The 25,203-nt window shown below is 41.2% G+C and overlaps 3 protein-coding genes across 5 annotated transcripts; 2 read left to right on the plus strand and 1 right to left on the minus strand.

Annotated features, from left to right (window-relative positions):
- Positions 1 to 591: 591 nt before the first annotated feature.
- Positions 592 to 5,545, minus strand: LOC110522343 (interferon-induced protein 44-like). The gene is made up of 7 exons (XM_021600673.3): positions 4,294 to 5,545; positions 4,148 to 4,199; positions 3,789 to 3,984; positions 3,518 to 3,670; positions 3,006 to 3,177; positions 2,594 to 2,694; positions 592 to 2,492 (listed from the first exon to the last, which is right to left on the minus strand). Exons 1-7 carry the CDS (start codon positions 4,772 to 4,774, stop codon positions 2,292 to 2,294), a joined length of 1,356 nt encoding a protein of 451 aa, XP_021456348.2. The 5' UTR covers positions 4,775 to 5,545; the 3' UTR covers positions 592 to 2,291.
- A 6,178-nt stretch (positions 5,546 to 11,723) lies between these two features.
- On the plus strand, positions 11,724 to 13,065 carry LOC110522342 (interferon-induced protein 44-like). Its single transcript, XM_090232965.1, has 3 exons — positions 11,724 to 12,302; positions 12,427 to 12,527; positions 12,641 to 13,065. Exons 1-3 carry the CDS (start codon positions 12,239 to 12,241, stop codon positions 12,884 to 12,886), a joined length of 411 nt encoding a protein of 136 aa, XP_090089091.1. The 5' UTR covers positions 11,724 to 12,238; the 3' UTR covers positions 12,887 to 13,065.
- A 2,616-nt stretch (positions 13,066 to 15,681) lies between these two features.
- LOC110522344 (protein ABHD1) lies at positions 15,682 to 24,001 on the plus strand. Of its 3 annotated transcripts, none has more exons than XM_090232963.1 (10): positions 15,682 to 16,296; positions 16,491 to 16,617; positions 17,168 to 17,314; positions 17,475 to 17,657; positions 17,886 to 17,931; positions 18,195 to 18,307; positions 18,485 to 18,658; positions 18,818 to 18,866; positions 18,996 to 19,161; positions 21,484 to 24,001. In XM_090232963.1, exons 3-10 carry the CDS (start codon positions 17,190 to 17,192, stop codon positions 21,687 to 21,689), a joined length of 1,062 nt encoding a protein of 353 aa, XP_090089089.1. In that variant the 5' UTR covers positions 15,682 to 16,296; positions 16,491 to 16,617; positions 17,168 to 17,189; the 3' UTR covers positions 21,690 to 24,001. The 3 variants fall into 3 exon arrangements, with proteins under 3 accessions (XP_090089089.1, XP_021456352.1, XP_021456353.1); XM_021600678.3 differs by having other exon boundaries at positions 15,690 to 16,296; positions 17,168 to 17,328; XM_021600677.3 differs by having other exon boundaries at positions 15,684 to 16,617; positions 17,168 to 17,328.
- The last annotated feature ends 1,202 nt before the right edge of the window (positions 24,002 to 25,203 follow it).

The raw sequence follows: 25,203 nt of genomic DNA on the forward strand, positions 1-25,203 counted from the left end.
TTAGGGCCCACAAAAAGCTGTCCTAACAGTTTGTGGGCACCGTTTGTCACCTTTATAGTGCAAGGAATGTATTGTTTAGTGTTGTGTTGTGGCTTTGCTGGCATGTAATTCCACTTGTTAATTTTTTGCCCCACCAAGATTTACATGCTAAAATCACCACTGTCAAGGGCTAATAGTACACACCACTGTGGTCCATCATTGGAAACCTAAATGTCAAAGTGGCCACTTATTGAAGGGTCATACTGTTAAATGGTATTGCTCCATTTATAGTAGCACCAACTGTGTTACTACGCAGCCTACAAAGAAGCATTGTAAGTCCTGTAAAAAAAACTTGTCAACCCACTTGCTCTTACTGATCTGTGTTCTCTTTTGAAGGTTTCTTCAAGATCCTGCAGGGAAAGGACGAGTGTGGCATCGAATCAGAGATAGTGGCTGGGATCCCACGACTTAAGAGGAGTCCAGGCTTATCCCCAGGACTGGGGTCGACTCAGAACTGTGGTCCATTTAAAATAAAATTGTCTTCAGTTTATGAAGTGGAAATAATAAAACATTCAGTATTTTTTACTCTTGTGTGTAAAACCTAGGAATATCTTTGGAACAAGTAGACATTTTATTGAAATACATATTTTTTTTTACATGTTCATATTTCCAATGATCAGAAGCACGTTGATGGCTAGCTGTTAAGTACAAAACAATAGTTTGTTCTACATTTTTATATTGCAATGACTATTATGTTGACTGTACTCCAATGGCAAGTTGTTTAAAATAACCTAAGAGGCATTAGGTTTCAGCAAAAACTGAGTTAATGACATTTGAAACAGAGCAGAAAAAAATAACAATGGTGAAAGACAGTATCTTGAAAAATAACCAACCTATGAACCCCATTTAAATCCATGAGCTCACAGTACCATTTAAAGACATATATAGACATTACAAACATATTCTAATGACCGATGTTGGGGAAGTAAAGCGTTACTTATTCAGAAAATATTTCCCCACCGTTTCCATGATCTGATCTGGACTTGTTTCGTCATTTGGTCCTCCGGCGAGCAGAGAAAGCTATTTGGAGAATTGTCACGACAGCTGTCAATAAAAATTGATAGAGGGCGCACCTCTGATATTTGCCATTGATCGCTTCTGTGATAGCAAATCCAGTAGAGGGCTTCACCGTCTCGTGGCAAGTGTGCGCTCTATGCAATGGTCGCACTGGCGGCATATTGCGAATGAAAAGGAAATACAGAAGTTTTGCTTATATAATAGGCTCGGTTGTGCAACAACATCCATTTCATTGGATGACATAAATAGTCAATTCCTATTTTTCTACCTTTATTTTTTCATTAGTTTAACTTTCCCAATGCGAGGGAATTTATCTGACAGCAGACTCTCTTAAAATGATTTCCCTGTTCCAAATTATCCATCTTCATGAAATTATTCAGCAAATAGCATGGTCTACTCGTAGTTTTGTATGTATGCCTATTGCCTATGCATATAGACTATAAATTACCATTGCGCATTGTTTAGACAGACTTTAAATTTTATGATCAGTGCGCTGGAATATGGCTGCAGTTTGTGGATTATCAATGTGTACAATTTGTTTTATATCAAGCCAAAGGAGGACACATGGAATGATTGATTTAGATGGTTGAATTTACAGAAAAGTAGGGCGATATTTTCTTGATTTTAAAATGGATGAAAACAACAATGCTTAGCCTACATCTCACCAGTGGAGGCTGCGGAGGGGAGGACTCTTCATTATAATGGCTGGAACTGAACGAAATGGCATCAAATGCATGGAACCATGTGTTTGATGTATTTGATACCATTGCACTTACTCCGCTCCAGCCATTACCACAAGCCCGTCCTCCCCAATTAAGGTGCCAACAACCTCCTGTGCATCTCACAGTGCATAAAAAGGTTGTCTTGTGTGAGAGGCTACGTATACTTTGGTATAAATCTTCAATGCAAACATAAATACATCAGTAAATAGATCAGACTACACCACTTAGGAAATAGTTGTGACCAAGATATTCCTGATTGGGTTGAAGGAGAAAAAAAAAAGAATTAGATGAACCTATCTTTTGTAGAGTGTGCGTGGCTTACCTCCCTCTGAGGCTCAGAAAGTTAAACAAACTAAGATTTTGAGATTTATTTTCATGAAAGCAACACAAAGTAATATAACAAGTAATGCGTTACTTTCATGTAATATTACTTTTTCAAGTAACTACTCCCAACACTGCTAATGACACATGCATTGCAGCACAACACCCTTCTACCCAGTTACTTATCAAACATTAAACCGTCACTGGACTGGCATCTGCAGGGGTTGAAGGGCAGTAATCCTCAAATGTGTCGTCCACAGCTTGGAGAATGTGATGAACTGCACTCAGCAGCAGGATGTCAGTGTTGCAGCTCACAGACAACTCACTGGAGTAGTTCTTAACTGGAAGCACATAGGACACTGGCAAACCCACCACCTCTGCTGCCTTCTGCATCTGTGGCACAGCAAAACATAAGATTGAAGATGGATTGCAGATATAATGGTTTTACAACACATTATGCTACACCTAATCTTCAACTTTTGAAGTAGGCCTACCTTCTCCTGTAGGATCCGGCTGGAGTAGACAAACTTCACATCCTCTTGGACGGCATGACACACCTGGTCCACATGGGTCAACAGAACCACCTGGGGGATGTCTGGAGAGGACGGTGTCATATAGATGTAGGATCTTAATTGTATCACTCTTTTGCTGTTGAGAATGTTCCTGCACAGCAGGAAATGCAAACTTGTAGTGTATTTGAGTTTTAAAAAGTCTTCGGAAGTTTGTAATTTCCACGTTGACATTTCAGACTGATTTTCCTTATGTAAATTGTATCAACCTCTGTAAAAATGTGAATTAATTATAATCCACATAATAATTCACATTTCCTGCTGTAGCAAACTGGCTCAAATGAAGATCCTACATCTGGATACAGTAGTCAATGTGTGTGTGTTTCTGAAATCTCACCTAGGTCTGAGATTTCAGCTTGAAGTGTCCTCAGTGTCTCTGTAAGGTCCTCACTGGTGGTCATGACTTGGCAGGCATTCAAAACGAACACCGCACAATGGATTTGGTCATTTATCGATGGAACAGGTCTGTAACCTGAAGTCTCAGCTTTGATGGGCGCTTCACTTTGAAACTATTGTGTTGGACAACGTCATTGTGTTGCCATAAAAAGCAAACAGAACAAATGAATTAATATTGTTGCGATCCAGTAATGAGCCATGTTATAATTCCCACAAAGTGGGTTAACCCTATTGACACAATGCAACCCAGTGGCCTGGGTTCACGGCCCTGTCCCTATGTTAGCTATAATGTGTGTATGTTGGTTACAAAGTGAATAATATGCATAACATGTTAATAATATAACATCTTCAGTAAAATATTACATGGAGGTTCCTTTGATCTTTATCCCAAGCAAGGCTAGGAATCATCATGAAGACATTGCTACTCCCAGAAAGAAAACAAATGCTACCTACCTTGTGTCCCTCGGGGGCGTGCCCGTTGATGACAGCCAGTGCGTCTGGGAGGGTCAGGCCAGTCGTCTCACCGTCCCCCAGAGCCAACACATCACACAGGGTCAGAGCTGTGGGCTTCCCTCCTCTCTCTGACCGGATGTCATATGACTTCAGCTGGGTAGATAGAGAGAGGCCAACAATGTTGTCAGTCTTTTGTAAGAGACAAATTCAGACAACTTTCTATCTCTGCCAAGGCATTATCAATCTTATATGCTAAAAACAGACACTATACCTTCTTGTTGAAACCCTTTGTTGCAGTGCCAATAAAAGGCAGGAGAAGGACTCTTCCGAACATCACAGATCTGACAGAGTTGATGAAGCTGGATTTTCCTGACCCAGGAGGACCCATCAGCAGAACCCTGACTTGGTTCAGAGACTGGCAGGCCGGTTTGAAGGAGACCAGATTCTTCCTCAGTGACCCCCTCTCTCTGGTAAAATGGGACATCATAGAAAGAGTCGTAATATTACATCAGACAGCCTGCAGACGGCTTTTAGACCACCAATACTAAGCCACAGACTAGCCTCTACTGGTGTAGAACAGATTACTTTGTTATTGATAGATTCAGGAAATTAATTTCCAATGTGACCTACTTCTCAGTCCACGACAGCTCCCTCCAAGGGTTCAGCAGCATGTCTCCAACACCTTGAACATAAAAATAACAAACAATTACAGTAGGCCTAGACTACATTTTCAGAGAGTACATTTAATTCATCACATTGTATTGGGGCAGAATTACTTTGAATGCGATGCAACTCCACAACCATGAAGGGCACCTCAAACTCGTCACTCCAATCCGTGGGTGTGTAGGTATCATCGAACCCCACATCAACACAGAGTGTTTTGTCCTTATTGCTGTAAATGTTTAGGCAATCCCCAAAGCCTATTTTTTCTCTATTAAAAATGATTGAATTACGGTGCTTCACGACAGGAAAGACGTTTGCTTTTTGATGGTCTATTTCGAAGACAAATGCCCCTTTGTCCTCTTGGCAATAAAAAACAGGTCGTTTACTCATATATCCCCCCTTCATCGTGCCGGATTCCAAATAAACGATTACGACGAATCTTCCCTCTTGATCGAATTTAGAAATCAAATCGCTCATCTTAAATCCATGGTGGGGCACCTTGTAGAGCAGGTGAAGTCGGACAGGTTCGGGAAAAAACTGTAACAACTGTTTCTCGCTTCCCAAATCCAGTGCAGATACGGCTGCATGGGCCATGGAGAAATCAAGCGGAGATAACTAGCCTGCTACGAAATCCACGAGCTATATGCAAATCAAATATGTGTGCCTATTTCCAAAAGTAGTCTGTTTTGTAAAAATGTCCGCACCGCAATCAATAATGGTCTCACTGTGGAATGGCCATATCCACATATGCCTAAATAACTGACTATCGGAGGTGAGATATTCCACAAAAACGAAACTTACTGTAGCCCAACCCACATTTACTGTGCACAAAATAACTGCGCCTAAAGGACGGGACATGAAGGCATTGGGAGGGTGAGCAATTCGTAAACAACTATTCTATTTTCCTGGTAGCCTAGGGTGGGTTGGCTAATATTTTGTGATTGGTGACAGGTTTCATTTCTCTGAAACACTCTAGGCCTACTATTGATTTGGTGCGGGTTCGTAGGCTATCCATTAAACCGGCTCAGAAATAAGACTTGGAATTATTTTATTTGCATAGCTGTAGTAGATTTCATCGTGACATCACGTTTTTTAATGGCTTCAGTAGTAGCTGCATTGAGTTTGGAGCAAGAGACGCATTTGTTGAAGCTCCTTCCCGAACCTGCCCAACTTCACCTGCTCTACAAGGGAAGCCACCATGGGTTCAACATGCATACGTTGAGATCTAAATTTGACAAAGAAGGAAGATTCGTTGTAATAGTGTATTTCAATTCTGGGGATGTAAAGGGGGGTTACCTGAGTAAATCATCTAATGAGAGTGAGGACCAAGACGCATTTGCCTTCGAAATAAACCATCAAGAAGTAACACACTTCCCTGTTCTGGATGACTCTAAAGCGACGCATTTTTCAACCTCTATGTCAAATGGTTGCTTGACGTTTGGGGATTGTCTAAAGTTGTACACCGAGAATATATCCATTTGCGTGGAATCGTGGGATATTATGTATCACCAGGGTTGTTGGCGGGAGCCGGAGTACCTGGATGTTGAGCTGTATCGAGTTGGAAGTAAATATAACTTTTACTCGTCAATTAATTTCTGTCATTATTGTACTGTTATTTGTCGTGATTATGCTCTTATTCATTTTATATTCAAGGTGCACGGAGGGAGCTGCCATGGACTGAGGAGTAGGTCACATTGTGAATTAATTTACGGAGTCCAACATTCATTAACTTTAAGCAGTCTGCTTCTGCTATGACAACTAGAAACACTATTTGAAGCCTGATGCAGACCTGGGTGCGAATACTATAAGGTTTTTCAATGACTTTCACATAGACTACATTTCAAAGTAAGTTTTAGGATATATTTTCTTAGAAAATACAAGCTGTTGAATATTTGGAAATGAATTTGAAAATACTCATACATTGACAAGTGTATTTTCAAAGACATTTGTATTTGAACCCAGGTCTGTTTGGTGCTAGGGGTATTTTAAATGTATTTGGAAACAAGTAGCCTATTTGAAAATAGTTTCAAATAGTCATCATAGGAAACATTATTTGCAAATACATAGAAAATAAGTAGTTAAAATACAAATACTTAAGCATGTCTTTGAACTTGGGCTGTCAAACAAGAACATTGTTTTATTGAGTTATTTGCAGGATTTGCTTTGATTTAATTGCGATTAATGGTAAATTCCGTATTTGCTCAAATTGAGCTGTTATTTACAATTTTCCATGCAAAAAAAACATTTCAAGTATATTGATGTCTGATGTTGTCTAAAGTAACTACCAAATTAGGTACATTTAAAAGCACATTTTCTTTAACCTCAGTGTCAACTAGTTTTTACATGGCATTGTACATTTTAGCTGTTAAGATCTATTTTGGATGTTTAGAGTATTTCCAACGCTTTCAGACAATGCGATTAATCACAATAAAAAAATGAGTGCACTAAATGTCAAAATGTTAACTTGAGTTATCTGATTAACTCTGACAGCACTTATTTCAACCCAGGTCTGATCTGAAGTAATATTATGACTATTTCTGTGCAATTCCATTTAACCAGAGGGAGGGGGTCACTGAGGAAGAATCTGGTCTCCTTCAAACCGGCCTGCCGATCTTTAAACCGGGTCAGAGTTCTGCTGATGGGTCCTCCTGGGTCAGGAAAATCCAGCTTCATCAACTCTGTCAGATCTGTGATGTTCGGAAGAGTCCTTCTCCTGCCTTTTATTGGCACTGCAACAAAGGGCTTCATCAAGAAGGTATAAAGTAAATAATCTGTAACAAGGAGTATTTTGCATGATACAAACAGTGCCTAGTGAAGGTCTACACACCCATTGCACAGTCTTCACATTTTGCTGCCTTAAAATGTAATCTGAAAAGGGATCCTCTTATTTATTTTCCTGTCGATCTACACAACCTAATCTACATTATTTTATACACAACAAAAATATAAACGCAACATGTAAAAAGATCCCAGAAATTTTCTGTATGTAGAAAAAGCTGATTTCTCATAAATTTTGTGCACAAATTTGTTTACATCCCTGTTAGTGAGCATTTCTCCTTTGACAAGAAAATCCATCAACCAGAAATATGTGGCATATCAAGAAGCTGATTAAACAGAATGATCATTACACAGGTGCAACTTGTGCTTGGGACAATTAAAGGCCACTCTAAAATGTGCAGTTTTGTCACACAACACAATGCCGCAGATGTCTCATGTTTTGAGAGAGCGTGCAATTGGAATGCTGACTGCATGAATGTCCACCAGAGCTGTTGGCAGAGAATTAAATGTTAATTTAAGTCGCCTCCATCGTCATTTTAGAGAATTTGGCAGTATGTCCGACTAGCCTCACAACTGCAGACCACGTGTAACCACGCCAACAGGAAATGTGAATTATGTGGATTATAATTTATAGACGTTTTTTGTAGGGGTAGATACATTTAGTTAAATCGTTGAAATTGTTGCACGTTGAGTATATATTTTTGTTCAGTATACAGTATACTGAACAAAAATATATACTCAACGTGCAACAATTTCAACGATTTAACTAAATGTATCTACCCCTACAAAAAACGTCTATAAATTATAATCCACATAATTCACATTTCCTGTTGGCGTGGTTACACGTGGTCTGCAGTTGTGAGGCTAGTTGGACATACTGCCAAATTCTCTTTGAGTAAGAAATTATGAATGTATTTACGTGAAATGCCTGGGTTCGCCGGGGGTCTCTTGGTGAACAGGGCAGCCTTGGAAAGGGGTTTGGGCCTTTTCGCGGCACGCTTGTAAGGCTTTGATAGTCCGAAATGGTTCCAACAAGTCTTCTATTGTTGTCCTTCTTTGTCATTGTCCAGTATCCGGTGACTTGTCGTGAAGTCCTGAACAGAACTACAGAGTTGACTTTCGTTCCATTCACTCTTGAAGAGGCTTCTTTGAAGATAGGCTAGCCAGCCGTATCGATGGTTTGAGCTGAGTAATAGGATAGTCCTACTTCAATTCACTTTGGAAGAGGACAGCTTCACGCTTTTCTGTTCTGATGTGTTTTTTCTTAACCCATCATTTATATAGTTTGCTCAAAAGGGGCGGTTCTGGCAGGCTGGCACGCTCCCTGACCTCTCTCCGGGCGGTAACTACTCAGTATGTAAATATTATGGAAAACAATTCTCTTATAGCTTGTCAAAATACATCCTTCTCTTAACAAAAACACTTTCATAATTTTTCATATTACATGCACAACGCATAGTATGGAAACTTTGTATATGTAGTGGGTATACATTCCAAGTTACAGTATTTCCTTTATAAAAATTTTAACCTCTTAGAGCTCCCCCTACTTTGTGCAATTTCTGCCTGAAGACATACCCAAATCTAACAGCCTGTAGCTCAGGCACAGAACCAAGGATATGCATATTCTTGGTACCATTTGAAAGAAAACACTCTGAAGTTTGTGTAAATGTGAATTGAATGTAGGAGAATATAACACAATAGATCTGGTTTAGATAAAACAATGAAAAAACCATATGTTTTTTATTTTCATTTTTGTATCATCATCTTTAAAATGAACAAGATAAAACAAACATTCAGATAGGATGATGGGGACAATTTCAGTGGAAAATATAAGAGGGCAACAGTACAAAGTTTCAGAATGATAACTTCCAAAATGAGTGTGCTACATGAAATTTATCAAGAAGTCACCCAGGTGTCCCACACAAGTAGCCCACATGTACCCAAGTGGCCAAATTGGTGAAGGTATACATTTTGAAACAAATAACTATATACAAAATACCAAAATGGTAATCTAACACCCCCCCCCCCCCCCCCCCCCATTTTTTTTATTTTTTTTATAAAAAATAACATGGGTAACTATTTACACACTTTCAATATTTGGAAGACCCTCAGTCCTCTATCAAATCAATGTATATAGCCCCAGCCTAAAACCCCAAACAGCAAGCAATGCAGGTGTAGAAGCACGGTGGCTAGGAAAAACTCCCTAGAAAGGCAAAAACCTAGGAAGAAACCTAGAGAGGAACCAGGCTATGAAGGGTGGTCATTCCTCTTCTGGCTGTGCCGGGTGGAGATCACAGTGGTTGTAGAGGGTGCAACAGGACAGCACCTCAAGAGTAAAAATGAACAGTTTAGGGTTCCATAGCCACAGGCAGAACAGTTGAAACTGGAACAGCAGCAAGGCCGGGTGGACTGGAGACAGCAAGGAGTCATCATGGCAGGTAGTCCTGAGGCATGGTCCAAGGGCTCAGGTCCTCTGAGAGAAAGAAGGAGAGAAAGAGAGAGCAGACTTAAATTCACACAAGACACCGGATAAGACAGGAAAAGTACTCCAGATATAACATACTGATCCTAGCCCCCACCCACTTTGCGATATAACCCCACCAACTTTGCCAAAACTCTAGACAATATTCTGCTGCTGATGCCAGATGCCATAGCAGTCTCTTTCTGATGTAAAGCAGAGGGTCACTGAGCATGTGGTGCAGGTGATGGGAGACTTAATCTTGCAAACAACACATCAACGCCTCCATGCTGTGCCCTTTTGGCCCAAAATATATTTGGGCAGATGAACACTTGTGGCAGGAGCAGAAGGGACAGGGCTTGGTGCAGTGGTGCTGTAGCCAGCCATCTCCTTGATGCTCCCTCTAATGTAGACTGATTGGAGGAAGCATGCTGGCTGTGTTGAATGTATGGGTTTGCATTCTACAACATACCATTTTATATATATATATATATATATATATATATATATATATATATATATATATATATATATATATATATATATAAATGGTAGAATGCAAACCCATACATCTCAACACAGCCAGCATGCTTCCTCCAATCAGTCTACATTATATACACACACAGACATAGGCTATGGTCGTTCTCATACAAACAAACAGACCCTCACTCACAATGACTAGCTAACGTGTACTTTACCCATTTCATTACATCTTTATATATTGCAAATAAAATGTAGAAACAGGTATAATAAACATATATATCGAGTACAGGGAACATAAAGTGCTGTTCCATTTCACTTTGGCCATTGTTGTGGGCCTGCCTCAAATAGGCTATTTCATGTGGGGGTGGGGTGGAGCAGCAGCTGGTAGACCATGCTTCCTCTAATGTAGACTGATTGGAGGAAGCATGCTGGCTGTGTTGAGATGTATGAGTTTGCATTCTACACATTCTACACCATACCATTTTTATATATATCTATATACAGTGGGACAAAAAAGTATTTAGTCATCCACCAATTGTGCAACTTCTCCCACTTAAAAAGATGAGAGAGGCCTGTAATGTTCATCATAGGTACACTTCAACTATGACAGACAAAATGAGGGGAAAAAATCCAGAAAATCACATTGTAGGATTTTCTATGAATTTATTTGCAAATTATGGTGGAAAATAAGTATTTGGTCACCTACAAACAAGCAAGATTTCTGGCTCTCACAGACCTGTAACTTCTTCTTTAAGAGGCTCCTCTGTCCTCCACTCGTTACCTGTATTAATGGCACCTGTTTGAACTTGTTATCAGTATAAAATACACCTGTCCACAACCTCAAACAGTCACACTCCAAACTCCACTATGGCCAAGACCAAAGAGCTGTCAAAGGACATCAGATGCCCTTCTTTGTGAGGCATTGGAAAACTTGAATCTTTGTGGTTGAATCTGTGTTTCAAATTCACTGCTTGAATGAGGGACATTACAGATAATTGTATGTGGGGTACACAGATGAGGTAGTCATTAAAAAAGAATGTTAAACACTTACTGTACACAGAGTCCATGCAACTTATATGACTTAAGCAAATTTTTACTCCTGAACTTTTTTTGGGCCTGCCATAATAAAGGGGTTTACATTTCAGCATTTCAGTTTTCATGAATTAGTAAACATTTCTAAAAACATAATTCCACTTTTACATTATGGGGGATTGGGTGTGTAAATGCAGGCTGTAACACAAAATGTGGGAAAAAGTCAAGGTGTGTGAATACTTTCTGAAGGCACTGTATGCTGCCCTAAGAGTTGTGCAAAGTTGGTGGAATGTATTATTCGAGATGATTCACAGCTGTAATGGCTGCCAAATGTGGTCCACCAAGTATTAACTCTCGGGTGTGAAGACAAAATCAAGACAAATTCATTGTTTTATTTTGAATACATTTTTAAAATGTCTCTTTCTTTCACTTTGAATATATGGAATAGGTTGTTTACATCTGTAGGGAAAAATAATCTAATTTAATCCCTTTTAATATGAAATTTTAAGGCAGAAAAATGGGAAGACTGCAAGTGGTGTAGACTCACTAGCATCTTTAAGATACTGTAGATAGAGAAACCCAATGAGTATAATTTGTAGCAGACAGAGACATGCTTGATGTTTGGGAACATCTGGTCTTCCATATCAATGTGTTCATGAGTGTGAGGACTCGCCCTGTGGTTGGGAGGGATGAGGAAATGTGTGTTAGGTATGTCTGTCTCTTTAGCAGTCGTCTGAGTTTGTCTAAAAAAACGTGCTCTCAAAACACTGTCCGCTCTCCTTATCTATCCAGCTGAAGTCGTATGACATCCGGTCAGAGAGAGGGGGGAAGCCCACAGCTCTGACCCTTTGTGATGTGTTGGCTCTGGGGGACGGCGAGAGGACTGGCCTGACTCTCACAGACGCACTGGCTGTTATCAAGGGATATGCCCCCGAGGGATGTATAGTATTACCTATCTAAATGTAACAATACAATCAAGATTTTAAAAACCCTTAGTCTTACTGAGGATAAATATCAGAAGAGATGGGCCTATATTGCTTGCTATGGTTTGTCCACATTTGACACATGTAAACTTGGAAGGCCTACTTTTTAAATGTTTTATTGTTGATGCTGTTATAACCAACTTTGATAAATATACTAAATGTACAGTATCTGTTTTCTTTGCTTCTCATCAATAAAATGATTCTCCCACACAATAGTTTCAAAGTGAAGCGCCCATCAAAGCTGAGACTTCAGGTTACAGACCTGTTCCATCGATAAATGACCAAATCCATTGTGCGGTGTTCGTTCTGAATGCCTGCCAAATCATGTCCACCAGTGATGACCTTACAGAGACACTGAGGACACTTCAAGCTGAGATCGCAGATCTGGGTGAGCTCATCCCAAAACTTCAGAGGGCAATTTTGATATCAGTTGATGTTATGTTTAACTGCAGATCATAGCTATAACTGATTTCTCACTCTCTCCCTCACACACATGACACCGTCCTCTCCAGACATCCCCCAGGTGGTTCTGTTGACCCATGTGGACCAGGTGTGTCATGCCATCCAAGAGGATGTGAAGTTTGTCTACTCCAGCCGCATCTTACAGGAGAAGGTAGGTTAAGTAATTAAAACGTTTTAATCAATTTAGATTCACTCAATAATATGATGGAACAGTATTTTTTAAAGTTTTATTTGCAATCTATCATATGTTTTGCTGTGCCACAGATGCAGAAGGCAGCAGAGGTGGTGGGTTTGCCAGTGTCCTATGTGCTTCCAGTGAAGAACTATTCCAGTGAGCTGTCTGTGAGCTGCAACACTGACATCCTGCTGCTGAGTGCAGTTCATCACATTCTCCAAGCTGTGGACGACACATATGAGGAAAACCACCCTCTCACCACTGCAGACGCATCTGCAGAACCTCCATCTGCAGAATTTCACAACAAGCCCAGTAACCTTTTAATATTTGACTAGTAACCATTGGTGAGAAATCATGTGCAGTTGTTTATTGTGATTGGATAATGTTTTCTTTTGGGTGTAATTTTTTCCTCTCCAGATGTTGGAACCTACCTATGTTTATTAGGTTTAAAAATAACAAGTTAATTCAAGTGAGACAAAGTATGTTGTTGTACAATAAACCAATGAGAAGATGACAATGTCTGTTAGATTTTATGTTGGCCTATTGTATACTTTGAAACAGTGACGTGGATGCCAGTGGTTCCCTACAAAATGTACAAATAACATACACTATTTTTTTCCTTCAATTTGCAAGAGTCTGCATCTATCTCACTGGAGAAAGCATCCGAGCGAGCTAAACAGCGCCCCTCTGTCTCTGTAGCCCATCTAGCTGATGCTGTCTGGTCAAAAAGATTGATATTGTTGCCACCCGTAGCATTGAATGCAAGGGAATCCAGTGAGAATTTGGCCTCCCTTGATATTTTTTGTTGTTGACAATAACAGCCAAGTGTTGAGCTAAACTGAGTGAGCTCAACTGTGAATGGTTCTGGCACACCAAAGAAAAGTGTCAAGGGAAGCCAGTTTGGATTTGGCTTCACACCCATCACATCAAGCCAAATGTCATTGACAGAATTGAATTGTTGCAACTTGTGTTGTCCTTAGGTCAGATAAAATTGTCCCTTTCCTAAATTAGCTATGGACAGAGATAAGAATTTGGACTTGTGGTTTTACTTAATTCTAAGTACTGGCCAATGATTATAACAGCGATTCTGATCCAAACATAAATTCATACATTTTGCCTCCGGCCTGAGAGGATAGAAGTTCAATATGTAGGTAGGCTAAAGTTAGGAAAAGGATTAGGGTGAGTACATTTTTATTTTTTTTGCTAAGTACATTTTACAAAAGCTGGGGGGGGGGGTGTATGTGTGGACCGTGATAATTCCTTATTGATGTGGATAGCGAGGAACTTGAAGCTCTCGGGCTGCTTTGGAGCGCCTGAGGGGAGGGGCCTGAGCCCCTGATCCTGCCAGGATACAGATGGATGATGTAGATAGCCCACATAGGGGATTCACACTGGGTGTTTCAATAGAGCTTCAGTTGAGTAACATTACTCAAAATGTCAGTTGTAATTGCACCTGCATGAAAAATCTATATATTTGTTTTCTTAGTGCTGCCTGAGTTAGAATATCCCACGATAAGCTGCAGACCATACTATTTACCAAGAGAGATTTCATCTATATTTTTCGTAGCTGTCTCTTTACCGCTACAAACCGATGCTGGCATTGACTGCACTCGAACTGTGTTGGGCCATAAGCAAACAAGAAAATGCACATCCATAGTCAGCGCTCCTAGTGGTCAGTGATTTTAATGCAGGGAAACTGAACTCCTTACCTAATTTTTACCAGCATGTCACCTGTGGATCTAGAGGTGAAGAAAAACTCAAAATCACCCTTATTACAGACACAGAAAAACAAAGCCATGTATTTGCCAAATCTGACCATAACTCTATCCTCCTGACTCCTGCCAACAAGCAAAAACTGAAACAGGAAGTACCAGTGACTCTCTCCCTAAATTTAAAGTGCATGCTGCCACCTACAGTGATGGAATGTATGATCTTCTCAATTCTGTACTACCATGAAAATAAAATTCTAAACCAAATTAATTGCTAATTTCACCCAGAAGCACCAGCCCCGACAGACAGTAGGTCTACTTACTACAGGTACATCCATGTAAGCTCCATCAGTCCACATTGTATTTCTAACAATCTGTTTTACGGCATCTGCATATGATACATCATGACTGATCCTATATCGCTGAGCCTCTCTCTGTACCTGGCATCCACCAAATGCTGCAGTGTTCTCCCCCACAATTCAGCATTTAACCTTCACATTGCTTCCACATTCACTGTAATCATGCGCTCCTTCACACATATTTTCTTTCCTTTACACTGAGCAGATACATGTCCCATTCTTTGGCATTTAAAACATTGTAGTGCATATGGGACAAATTATCTAACATTGCAACTAAGGAATCCTATCTGACTTTCTCAGACCTCAGCATCACTAATAAGCTTTCAATTATTTGACCCTCTTTCCTACTGATCAATCTTTTGGCCTCAATCACTCTGCCTCCCTTCACATTTTCTTCAATATCATCTGTGGACATAGATATTGAGACCCCAGTGAGGACTCTCCTCAATCTAGCATATGCACCAGGGACATAGCTTTTAATCACCTTCCCATTTTCAGATTCTTCTCCTGCTGAGCCTGGCTACCACACAATATTAACACTACCATTTCCAATGAACCAAGCTAATTTCACTTCACCCACTTTTCTCTACGACATTAGTTAGTCAGATAAGGTGTAAGTGAGGCCCTGTTGTCTCATCAAACACTATCGCCACTTTCCACCAACACATCATTACTCTTGCTTCCTACCTTGACCCTTATGCTTTCTTTACTAGATGCGCCAATGCTTTCTGTATCATGATCTCTCTTCTTCCTGTTTTTCAACTACCGACCATTCACGTCCTTGAACCTCATCCTACCGCTCCATACCATCAACACTGACACCCATATTGTTCTCAATCCAGCACAGCTGTTGCTTCACCAACTTTTCCTCCATTCCGTCCTCACTACTCGCTGCCATTTCCAACCTCTCGTCCCAATCGCATCCTCTCTTCAATTATCTGAGGAGAGAAAGCGCAGAAGTTGAGTAGCCTAATTGAGAAAAGGCCTGTCTCTCAATCCCCATCCCACCCCAGCCCAACAGTTGGAGATATTGCATTATCTAGCTAACTGCTGAGCTGCAACATAATTCCAAAGAAGAAGAACGGATGAGTCGACAAGGGCAGAGAAATACAATAACGGTGCCGACCCGGAATTGAGTTGTTGCTTTTTATTCGATTGATTCAATTTAAATTAAAACGAATTCGTTGCAGAATTACCAAGTTTGACACGAATAGAGGAGAAGATAACACCCGAAAGGCGTATCTTTAGATGTTTCTTGTCAAGGCAGGTTTACGGACAGCTGTATTACTTGGAGGGTGCCCTAGTTACATTAGCTAGCTAGGCTATGTAACTGTTTCTGTGACGCCGACTGACTTATATGTTATTGTTAACGTTTAATGTTTTTTTTGTGTGTATTCGTCCACGATTTGCGTTTACTGGGAGTAGTGAGCGAGTTTCTCTGGATGTAGGCTATACCAACGAGGTTTTCTCCCAGGATCATCTTGCCAAAGCAGGCCAGAGTTGCTACTTTGTTTCAACATTTATTTGCAGTCAGTAGGCTATCAGTGTTTGAGAATCTCCACCTAACTTCCCCACTTTTGATTGACGCTTGAAACATTGTTGACCTTCTGTCACAAGCTGCTAAAACGCGGACCCGGTTACGTTGTAACCTGAAGGGCATCTCATTGATAAGAAACAGTACGTATCTGTTCTGTAACTGCTGTGACAACGTTTCGCTTTGATATTTTTTAATTTTTTTTTTACTAGGCTTAACTCTATTAATAGGCACTCTGTAGCTAGTAAGAGTCTAAACGCCCTCGGACCTCTGTACGTTGACATTCTGCCTCCGCAAATCCCCCCTGACGAGTGTTTGCATTCGTGTGTCATCACAGCACTGTCATGCTGCTGTCTCACTCCGACCTATGGAAAGTGTGTTTGGAGAACATCTACAGACCCTACACGGTGGTCCTCGCCACCATCACCGCTGCCCTGTACTACCTCTGGGGCCGCGAGGGCCAGGTCAGTCGCTCGGCCAGAGACTAGCTGCCTTCGGGGTACTGTCTTCTGGCTTTGAGAGCATGTGCCTCTGAGCTCCGTCTCATTTAACCTCTAGTATTTTACTCTTGAGTGCTTCATACCTCTATCTGCAGGCACTTGCATTATGTCCATCCCTCACCGTAGTTTTTAGAGCAGGTTGTAAGAACCAAATAAGTTAGCACCCAATATTGTATAGATATTGGACTTGATACCCCTATCGGATATAAATTAGGCCTGCACCCTGTAAGATATGCTTTCATCCACTGTTCCCCAGCACCTTTTACTCATATGCAGATTTTGTTCCATTGCCCAACCACTACAGCTCGCAGAATATATGTCCCACAGTGTGTGATTGTCTGTTTGGTTGTCTCTGCTTATTCCACACTGTTTTCACCCATTTCCATCTTCTCTTTCATTCTCCCTCTGTCTCTCTCACCCACACTTACTCCTGTACACATCTTTGATTAGTCCCTTTTGCTTAAACACACACATGCTCACATATCCATGTCCTCTCTCTCTCTCTCACCCTCAGACACCAGTCCTGGTGTGTAGCGATGCATTCCGTGTGTTCCTACAGAGGCACTGCCCCGTGGTGGCTGAGCCCTTCAGCCCTACTCCCTGGTGCTGGGGAGGCCGGCTGCAGACACTGGTCAGAGTGCTCATCAAGTCCAGCCCCCAGGTCGACTACAGGAAGTAAAACAACCCAGAACCCACAACTTCCTTCCTTCCTCTCTACCCATAACCTCTAGTCATCTGCATATTGGGCCAACCTACTGTATACCATTTGAAACGGTATTCAGTTAAAAGACTAACCCTCCTGTCTCCTCCACTATCCTCAGTGAGTTGATCAGGACGGCTGACGGAGGTCAGATCTCTCTGGACTGGGTAGATAACGGGGACAGCGCTGCCTACCCAGAATGCTACTCTCGTCCCACAGTGCTCATCCTGCCGGGCCTCACAGGGAACAGTCGTCAGACCTACGTCCTCCACGCCGTCAGCCAAGCCAACCGCCGCGGATACAGGTCAGCCTGAGAGGCCATGACCTTTCACTTTACCTGTCATGCTATATGGAATCCTTGGTTTAATCTCGAATACGTTCTTGTTGGTTCTGGATTGGACTAGATTGGTTTTACAGTGCAGTGTGGTAGCCTGACTGTCATCTGGAGTTGAGAAACACCGACATGGGGCTCTTTGTCACTGTGCTGAGGTTTGGAATCTGAGATTAGATCTTTGTCTCTCTGTTTCCCCAGATGTGTGGTCTTCAACAATAGAGGGTTTGGAGGAGAAGAACTACTGGTAAATTTAGGGAATGCCTTTTTAAGTGCACTATCATGCATATTCCACCAGGGTCTGCCACAATGCAATTTTGCAAGCAGTTTGATAAGACATTATACTTCTGTTCAAAGGTTACATTGCACACAAACATCAATAATGTAACATAAGGTCTGTGCAGCGCTTCAGACTCGTAGTCTCATCCACATGTCAGCCCATGTCTTCTCTCCCAGTAGACTGATGATCCCAGTCCTGCCCCAGTAACCTACCCCCCCCCTCTCCCCCAGACCCCAATGACCTTCTGTGCGGCGGACACCTCGGACCTGGAGCGGGTGGTCCTCCATGTCAGGGAACTCTTCCCACAAGCCCCTCTGCTGGGCACCGGCGTGTCTCTGGGAGGGTAAGTGCTTAGAAAGGAAGAAAATGCATAGAGGTTATAACTGCTTAAGTCTGTTCATATAGTTTTTTTTCTCCCTCTCTATACTCTTCTTTCCCCCATCTTCTATCCTTCTCTTGTCTTTTTCTACCGCTTCTCCTGTCTTCTCCCTCACCCCTCCTATTCCTGACTGTATCACAGCATGCTCTTGTTGAACTACCTGGCTCGTAAGGGTAGTGAGGCAGGGCTTGTTGCCGGCCTCACAATGTCTGTCAGCTGGGACACGCTGGAGTCCTGTGCCTCGCTGGAACAACCAATCAACCGCCTGATCTTCAACCGACACCTCGCCAGCAACCTGTGCCAAGCCATTAACAGGTAAGACTGACTTGTCGTCTAGTTGTTGTGGTATCCATGTACGTGTTGCTGTGAATGTTGTTGCCATGGTTATTGGCCTTTCAAAATGGAACAAGACCTGTCATTCCTAGCCTTGGTGTGATTACAACCCAAATATCTGTCTCTCTCGCTTTCTCTCAGACACAGGAAGATGTTGGAGACTGTGGTGGATGTGGACCATGTACTAAAGGTAAGAACCCGTTTCATATGGTTTATGAGGTTCCATATCATTGTGTGTAGAATGAGTGTATTAGTTGTGCGCCGGTGCCCTTTTTTAAAATCTAACTCTCCCTACGCTCCTGTGTGTTTACCCTCTCAGGCACGTACTATCCGGGAGTTTGACGAGCGCTACACGTCAGTCTTGTTTGGCTATAAGTCCTGTCTGGACTACTACCAGGAGGCCAGCCCAAACTACAAGCTTCCCAGGACGACAGTGCCCATTCTCTGCCTCAATGCGGCCGACGACCCCTTCTCCCCCAAACATGGTGGGTACTGCCTGGGTCAGAGGGAGACGCGATTGGGCCTGGGGTATAGATGGTTCTTAATTAGATTTTGGAAGCAGCCCTCAAAGTTTATCATATATACAAAAGTATGTGGACACCCCTTCAAATGAGTGGATTTGGCTATTTCAGCCACACCCGTTACTGACAGGTGTATAAAATCGAGAACACAACCATGCAGTCTCCATAGGAAAACATTGGCAGTAGAATGGCCTTACTGAAGAGCTCAGTGACTTTCAACGTGGTACCACCATAGGATGCCACCTTTCCAATAAGTCAGTTTGAAAGAAATTCTGCCCTGCTAGAGCTGCCCCGGTCAACTGTAAGTGCTGTTATTGTGTAGCGGAAACGTCTAGGAGCAAATCCGGCTCAGCCGCGAAGTGGTAGGCCACACAAGCTCACAGAACGGGACCGCCAAGTGCTGAAGCGCGTAGCGTGTAAAAATCATCTGTCCTCGGTTACAACACTCACTGCCTCTGGAAGCAATGTCAGCATGAGCTGTTTGTTAGGAGCTTCATGAAATGAGTTTTCCCGTGCACAAAGCGAGTTCCGTACAGAAATGATTTGTCAAGATCAGTGTGAAAGAACTAGACTGGCCTGCACAGAGCCCTGACCTCAACCCCATCGAACACCTTTGGGATGAATTGGAATTCCGACTGCGAGCCAGGCCTAATCACTCAACATCAGTGCCCAACCTCACTAATGCTTTTGTGACTGAATGAGCAAGTGTCCGCATACTTTTGGTAATGTAGTGTATATACTGAACAAATATATAATCACAACATTCAACAATTTATTTGATTTTACTGAGGTATAGTTCATATGGGGAAATCAGTCAATTGATATAAATTCATTAGGCCTTAATTGATGGATTTCACAGGACTGAGAATACAGATATGCATCTGTTAGTCAATGGGCCTCAGGATCTCATCACGGTATTTCTGTGCATTCAAATTGCCATTGATAAAATGCAATTGTGTTCGTTGTCCGTACCTTTTATGTCTGCCCATACCATAACCCCCCGCCACCATGGGGCACTCTTTTCACAACGTTGATATCAGCAAACCGCTCGCCCACACAACGCCATACACGTGGTCTGCGGTTGTGAGGCTGATTATGGTAAGGCTGATTATGATTATGGTATAGAAATGATGTCAAGAACAGCTCAAAAAAGCAAAGAGAAACGACAGTCCATCATTACTTTAAGACATGAAGGTCAGTCAATCTGGAACATTTCAATAACTTTGAAAGTGTCTTCAAGTGCAGTCGTAAAAACCATCAAGCGCTATGATGAAACTGGCTCTCAAGAGGACCGCCACAGGAAAGGAAGACCCAGAGTTACCGCTGCTGCTGCGGATAAATTCATTAGAGTTAACTGCACCTCAGATTGCAGCCCAAATAAATGCTGCTTGAATTGCTGCAAAGAAGCCACTACTAAAAGACACCAATAAGAACAAACTTGATTGGGCCAAGAAACACGAAGGAAGGTGGAATTCTGTCCTTTGGTCTGGAGTCCATATTTGAGATTTTTGGTTTCAACCACCGTGTCTTTGTGAGATGCAGAGTAGGTAAACGGATGATCTCCGCATGTATGGTTCCCACCGTGAAGCATGGAGGAGGAGGTGTAGGGGTGCTTTGCTGGTGACACTGTTTGTGATTTATTTAGAATTCAAGGCACACTTAACCAGCATGGCTACCACAGCATTCTGCAGCGATACGCCATCCCATCTGCTTTGCGCTTAGTGGGACTATCATTTGTTTTTCAACAGGACAATGACCCAACACAACTCCAGGCTGTGTAAGGGCTATTTGACAAAGAAGGAGAGTGATGGAGCGCTGCATCAGATGACCTGGCCTCAACAATTACCCAACCTCAACCTAATTGAGATGGTTTGGGATGTGTTTGACCGCAGAGTGAAGGAAAAGCAGCCAACAAGTGCTCAGCATATGTGGCAACTCCTTCAAGACTGTTGGAAAAGCATTCCAGTTGAAGCTGGTTGAGAGAATGCCAAGATTGCAAAGCTGTCATCAATGCAAATGGTGGCTACTTTGAAGAATCTCAAATATATATTTTTTTGGTTACTACATGATGATTCCACATGTTTATTTAATAGTTTTGATGTCTTCACTATTATTCTATAAAGTAGAAAGTAGTACAAATGTAAGAAAAACCCTTGAATATGAGTAGGCTGTGTCCAAACTTTTGACTGGTGTGTGTGTGTGATCAATTCTTGGTCTTCATCTAAATGCTTCAAACTGAAATTCTCCTCCTTCTGTCTCACTCCCTTTCTCTTCTCTTCTCTTCAGCTCTCCCGGTGGCCCTAGCCAAGCGCCTGCCTAACGTAGCGCTGTTGGTGACGTCCCACGGCGGACATATAGGCTACCTGGAGGGCCTTTACCCGCGTGGGGAGGGCTACATGGACCGCCTGTTCGGCCAGTTCATTCAGGCAGCCTTCGATCACCCAGGGGACCTCAAAGGGGCCTGCAGCATCAAGGAAGAGCTTCTGGATTGACCTCAGACACCCTGGTCATGTGATTCGGTCCTGATTGTTCTGGGACTGACCGATTAACCTCACCGGCATTACTACCCTCTCTTCTTTTTCATCTCAGGTGCTTATCCGTCGACCAATCAGACAGAGCTTAATGCAATAGATACTGACATCATGTAGGTAGGGACTTAGACGGATGCCTTATATTACTACACACAGAATGAGAATATCTGGTCTTAAAGCCAGTAATTCTTCATAAGTTTAGTGTTTCAAATGACTTACTGTTGAAATGAATCTGGCACACAAGCCGTCACCCTACTCTCCGACGGTGTCTTGGGGTGAGTGCGATATGCAAAATGAAACATCCATTCACCACACACTGTACAGGTTACACACTTGTACATGTGTGAAACAAGACAAATATAAGCACCACCCCCCCCCCCCCTATTTGACTTTTTGAATTTCACCCTTACTATTTCCTGTCATAATAAATCACATTGGCTTAGACGATGTAAACAAGGACATGAATAGATCACTCGCATTCAGTCTTCAAAAAGACAAGAAAGGGAAACGTTCATTGAAAATATTTCCCCTTGAACTGATGTTTAATTATGACTAAAGCAACTGATTATGTTAGAAGAATATACTTAGCTTATCACACAACACACAAATACTGGAAAAACTTGAATGAAAAGTTTATTTTAATCTTGTTTTTAAGCTACTTGGGTTTTATTCTCATATATATTCTCATATATATATATATATATATAATGTGATTGTAATAGTGGTTAGCATACACAATAAAATACATGGAAATGTCTATGTATAACATACTGCAGTTAATACTTTATCATGTTGGTCAAGTACATTTAAATTTAGGAGATAATTGAAATTTCAGTTAAGTGGAAGTGCAATTTATTTTCAATTAGGATTTTCTTCATTGAATTGGAATTTTGATTCACATCCTGATTTGACTGAACTGAAATTGAATTTTGACCTCATCTGATTCCACCACAAAGAGAACAGATAAAATATTTTGAACATGAAGGAATGTTGTTATAAAATATACACGGTATGTATTATGTATCTGTGTAAAGGCTATATCGGAGAATGTATCAAATGCAAGCTGTCTAAGACTTGCCTTACCGTTGGTCGTATCTCAGCCCGGACAGTGTGTTTGACAAAGTAGTATTTTTATCATCAAAAGTGTTGGAGATTGTTTTTGACTTTCTTGCAACATCCAAACCCAAGTTGGGAGGTCTATGATGAAGTTTTTCACAATTCCATTTCAAAACAATCTGGGATTTCCCACACATTCCACAACATAGCTTAGTCCTGTATACGTTCATGCGCATGATATGACACAGAAAATCTATATCTTTATTTGCCTATAAAGTACTGTACACATTAGGCTAGACATGCTAAAGTAAAGGAGAGCAAATTGCTATCAGAAATGTCTGCTGGCTGTCTTCTCTTGGTTTACAAATACAAGTGTAAAATCCCCGATTGTTTCATTTGGACCAGTACCACTATACTAGCTATGCTATTTTAAATACAGCCTATGTTTGATAATTATTCTTGTGATTTTTGGTTGTTTATTTGATTTGCAGTATTTTTTTAAACTGAGGATGCACACATAAAGCTCTGAGATTGTCTAAATTATAATCACATTTAAGATGCCGTGTAAGCTCTGACCTTTCCCAAGGACTAAACGATTTAATTCGATGTGGGTACAAGGGTGAGTGACAACTCAGTGGTTTAAACCTAGGGAAAGCTCACATTTGACTTTATTTCTTAGTTCTGGACGATTGTCTCACGCTTTGTCTTGTTTGAAATTTGCACACAATTGTAAAAGTTTGAGTAAATCTGTTTTATGATTATGGACTATACTATACAGAATGTCGTGTGGTTATGTAACAGTTATCGGTAATGTTGCACGATGTGTGTCATGACAATGGATCAACTATGTCTGTCTGTTTGTCTATCTTGCACTGAGTCACCGACTAAAGTAGTTACGGTAAAACAGGAAGATGGTGTGATGTTTTTATGACGCTGCCATGACGATCACCAGCACTACCCTCCTCTCCCATCACCACCCTATTAACTCTTATACATGTGTTATTACTCAGTAATAACAGCCGCTGGGACAAGACTGCCTGGACCTTGGGGGGAACGCCCAATATACACCACTATACCTGCTGCACTGCAATGATAATGTGATTGCAATAATAATCTATTGTAACTTTTTTGTGACCTTCCATTGTTCTTTTCTGTTACCATGCCACTAATTTAAATATTTGATCTGTATTCCTTAATAAAAACACAAACAGTTGTTATTTCTGTCGATATTCTGTCAAATTATTAATTTCCTAGACATATCTGACTTTATCTTAATCACTGCTGTAATTATCTCAAATAAGAGCAGCAATTCACGTTAGTTTGTTTGGTTGTCTTTATTATACCACTGTGTTGGTCTCAGTGGTAAAACTAATAACAGTTATTGTTGGTGTTCCAGGTCTAAACCTCTCATCTTGGCGCCATACTCAGGTCATTAATGTAGTTACACGTAGAAATTGATTAACAGGATGGGTATCAATAATTAACTTAAGACAATAAAAATCCCCAGTCACAATGTGAACCCTTCAGCCTCATTTAGATTACTTTAATGATGCTGGGCTGGAAAAGATCCAATGGCTGCCCGGTGGTTTTGTGTGGAAACAGCACCTGATAAAGTAGAGGGAGGTTTTCCCACCTCTTGTTTTCCTCTCGGCATAAATCTAATCTGTTTATTGTACGATAAACGCACATTTCTGCTGGTTGAAACTGGTGGTTGAAAGTCACTTGTGGTGTTTTTCGTAATGTGCTGTTATGGTTTTCCCTAACTTTGACTCTTTTCTATCACTCCCATCTTTAAAACCTGCTCTGGCACATTTTAGTGCTAATACAATGTGGATATTAATCTCTGTTTTAGCGCACATGAAAAAACAATTTACTCTAGAACAGTACAGTGCTTACTATAGAATTGTATAGTAAACTGTACAGTGGTATACTGTAGAATAATATACTACACACCATAGGTTTCCACGGGGGATGGGGGACATTTATTAATTAAATAAAAAGTCCCTGGAGGTCAGGGATCTCCCAGATAGCATTAGAACAGGTCATAGGCAAGGGCAAAATGTGTAGAATTGCAAGAAAGCTTAGCTTTAAAGGTCGAATTTGGAAACAAACATCTTTCCATATCTTTTGATATTTGTTTCATTAGTCCATTGTTGATATAGTCCTTAAATATTTTGCCTGTCAGCAATCAAGTTTTCAAGATGTATAACTTTCAAAATACAGAAATACAGCTGGTATGATGCATTTGGCATCACATAAGGGTGTGTTTTGCATCATAACGGCTCTATTTCTTTAATGTGAAAGTTATATATCTTGAAAACTTGATTGCTGACATGCAAAAAGATGTGGAACTACTGTATATCAGCAATGGACCAATTATACAAACACCAAGTATATTTTTAGTGTAAAGTACTTAAGG

This window comes from Oncorhynchus mykiss, chromosome 4 (assembly GCF_057628025.1).
Source record: "Oncorhynchus mykiss isolate SJ-2025 chromosome 4, ASM5762802v1, whole genome shotgun sequence".
In the NCBI taxonomy this organism is placed as follows: Eukaryota; Metazoa; Chordata; class Actinopteri; order Salmoniformes; family Salmonidae; genus Oncorhynchus; species Oncorhynchus mykiss.

Coding starts and splice junctions, on each gene's coding strand:
- LOC110522342 (XM_090232965.1), top strand. CDS start 12,239: ATGTCCACCAGTGATGACCTTACAGAGACACTGAGGACACTTCAAGCT. Junction 12,303..12,426: donor AGCTGAGATCGCAGATCTGG/GTGAGCTCATCC, acceptor CGTCCTCTCCAG/ACATCCCCCAGGTGGTTCTG. Junction 12,528..12,640: donor GCCGCATCTTACAGGAGAAG/GTAGGTTAAGTA, acceptor GCTGTGCCACAG/ATGCAGAAGGCAGCAGAGGT.
- LOC110522343 (XM_021600673.3), bottom strand. CDS start 4,774: ATGGCCCATGCAGCCGTATCTGCACTGGATTTGGGAAGCGAGAAACAG. Junction 4,200..4,293: donor GGAGTTGCATCGCATTCAAA/GTAATTCTGCCC, acceptor TTTATGTTCAAG/GTGTTGGAGACATGCTGCTG. Junction 2,493..2,593: donor GCCGGATCCTACAGGAGAAG/GTAGGCCTACTT, acceptor GCTGTGCCACAG/ATGCAGAAGGCAGCAGAGGT.
- LOC110522344 (XM_021600677.3), top strand. CDS start 16,498: ATGCTGCTGTCTCACTCCGACCTATGGAAAGTGTGTTTGGAGAACATC. Junction 17,329..17,474: donor CCCCAGGTCGACTACAGGAA/GTAAAACAACCC, acceptor CACTATCCTCAG/TGAGTTGATCAGGACGGCTG. Junction 18,659..18,817: donor CTGTGCCAAGCCATTAACAG/GTAAGACTGACT, acceptor GCTTTCTCTCAG/ACACAGGAAGATGTTGGAGA.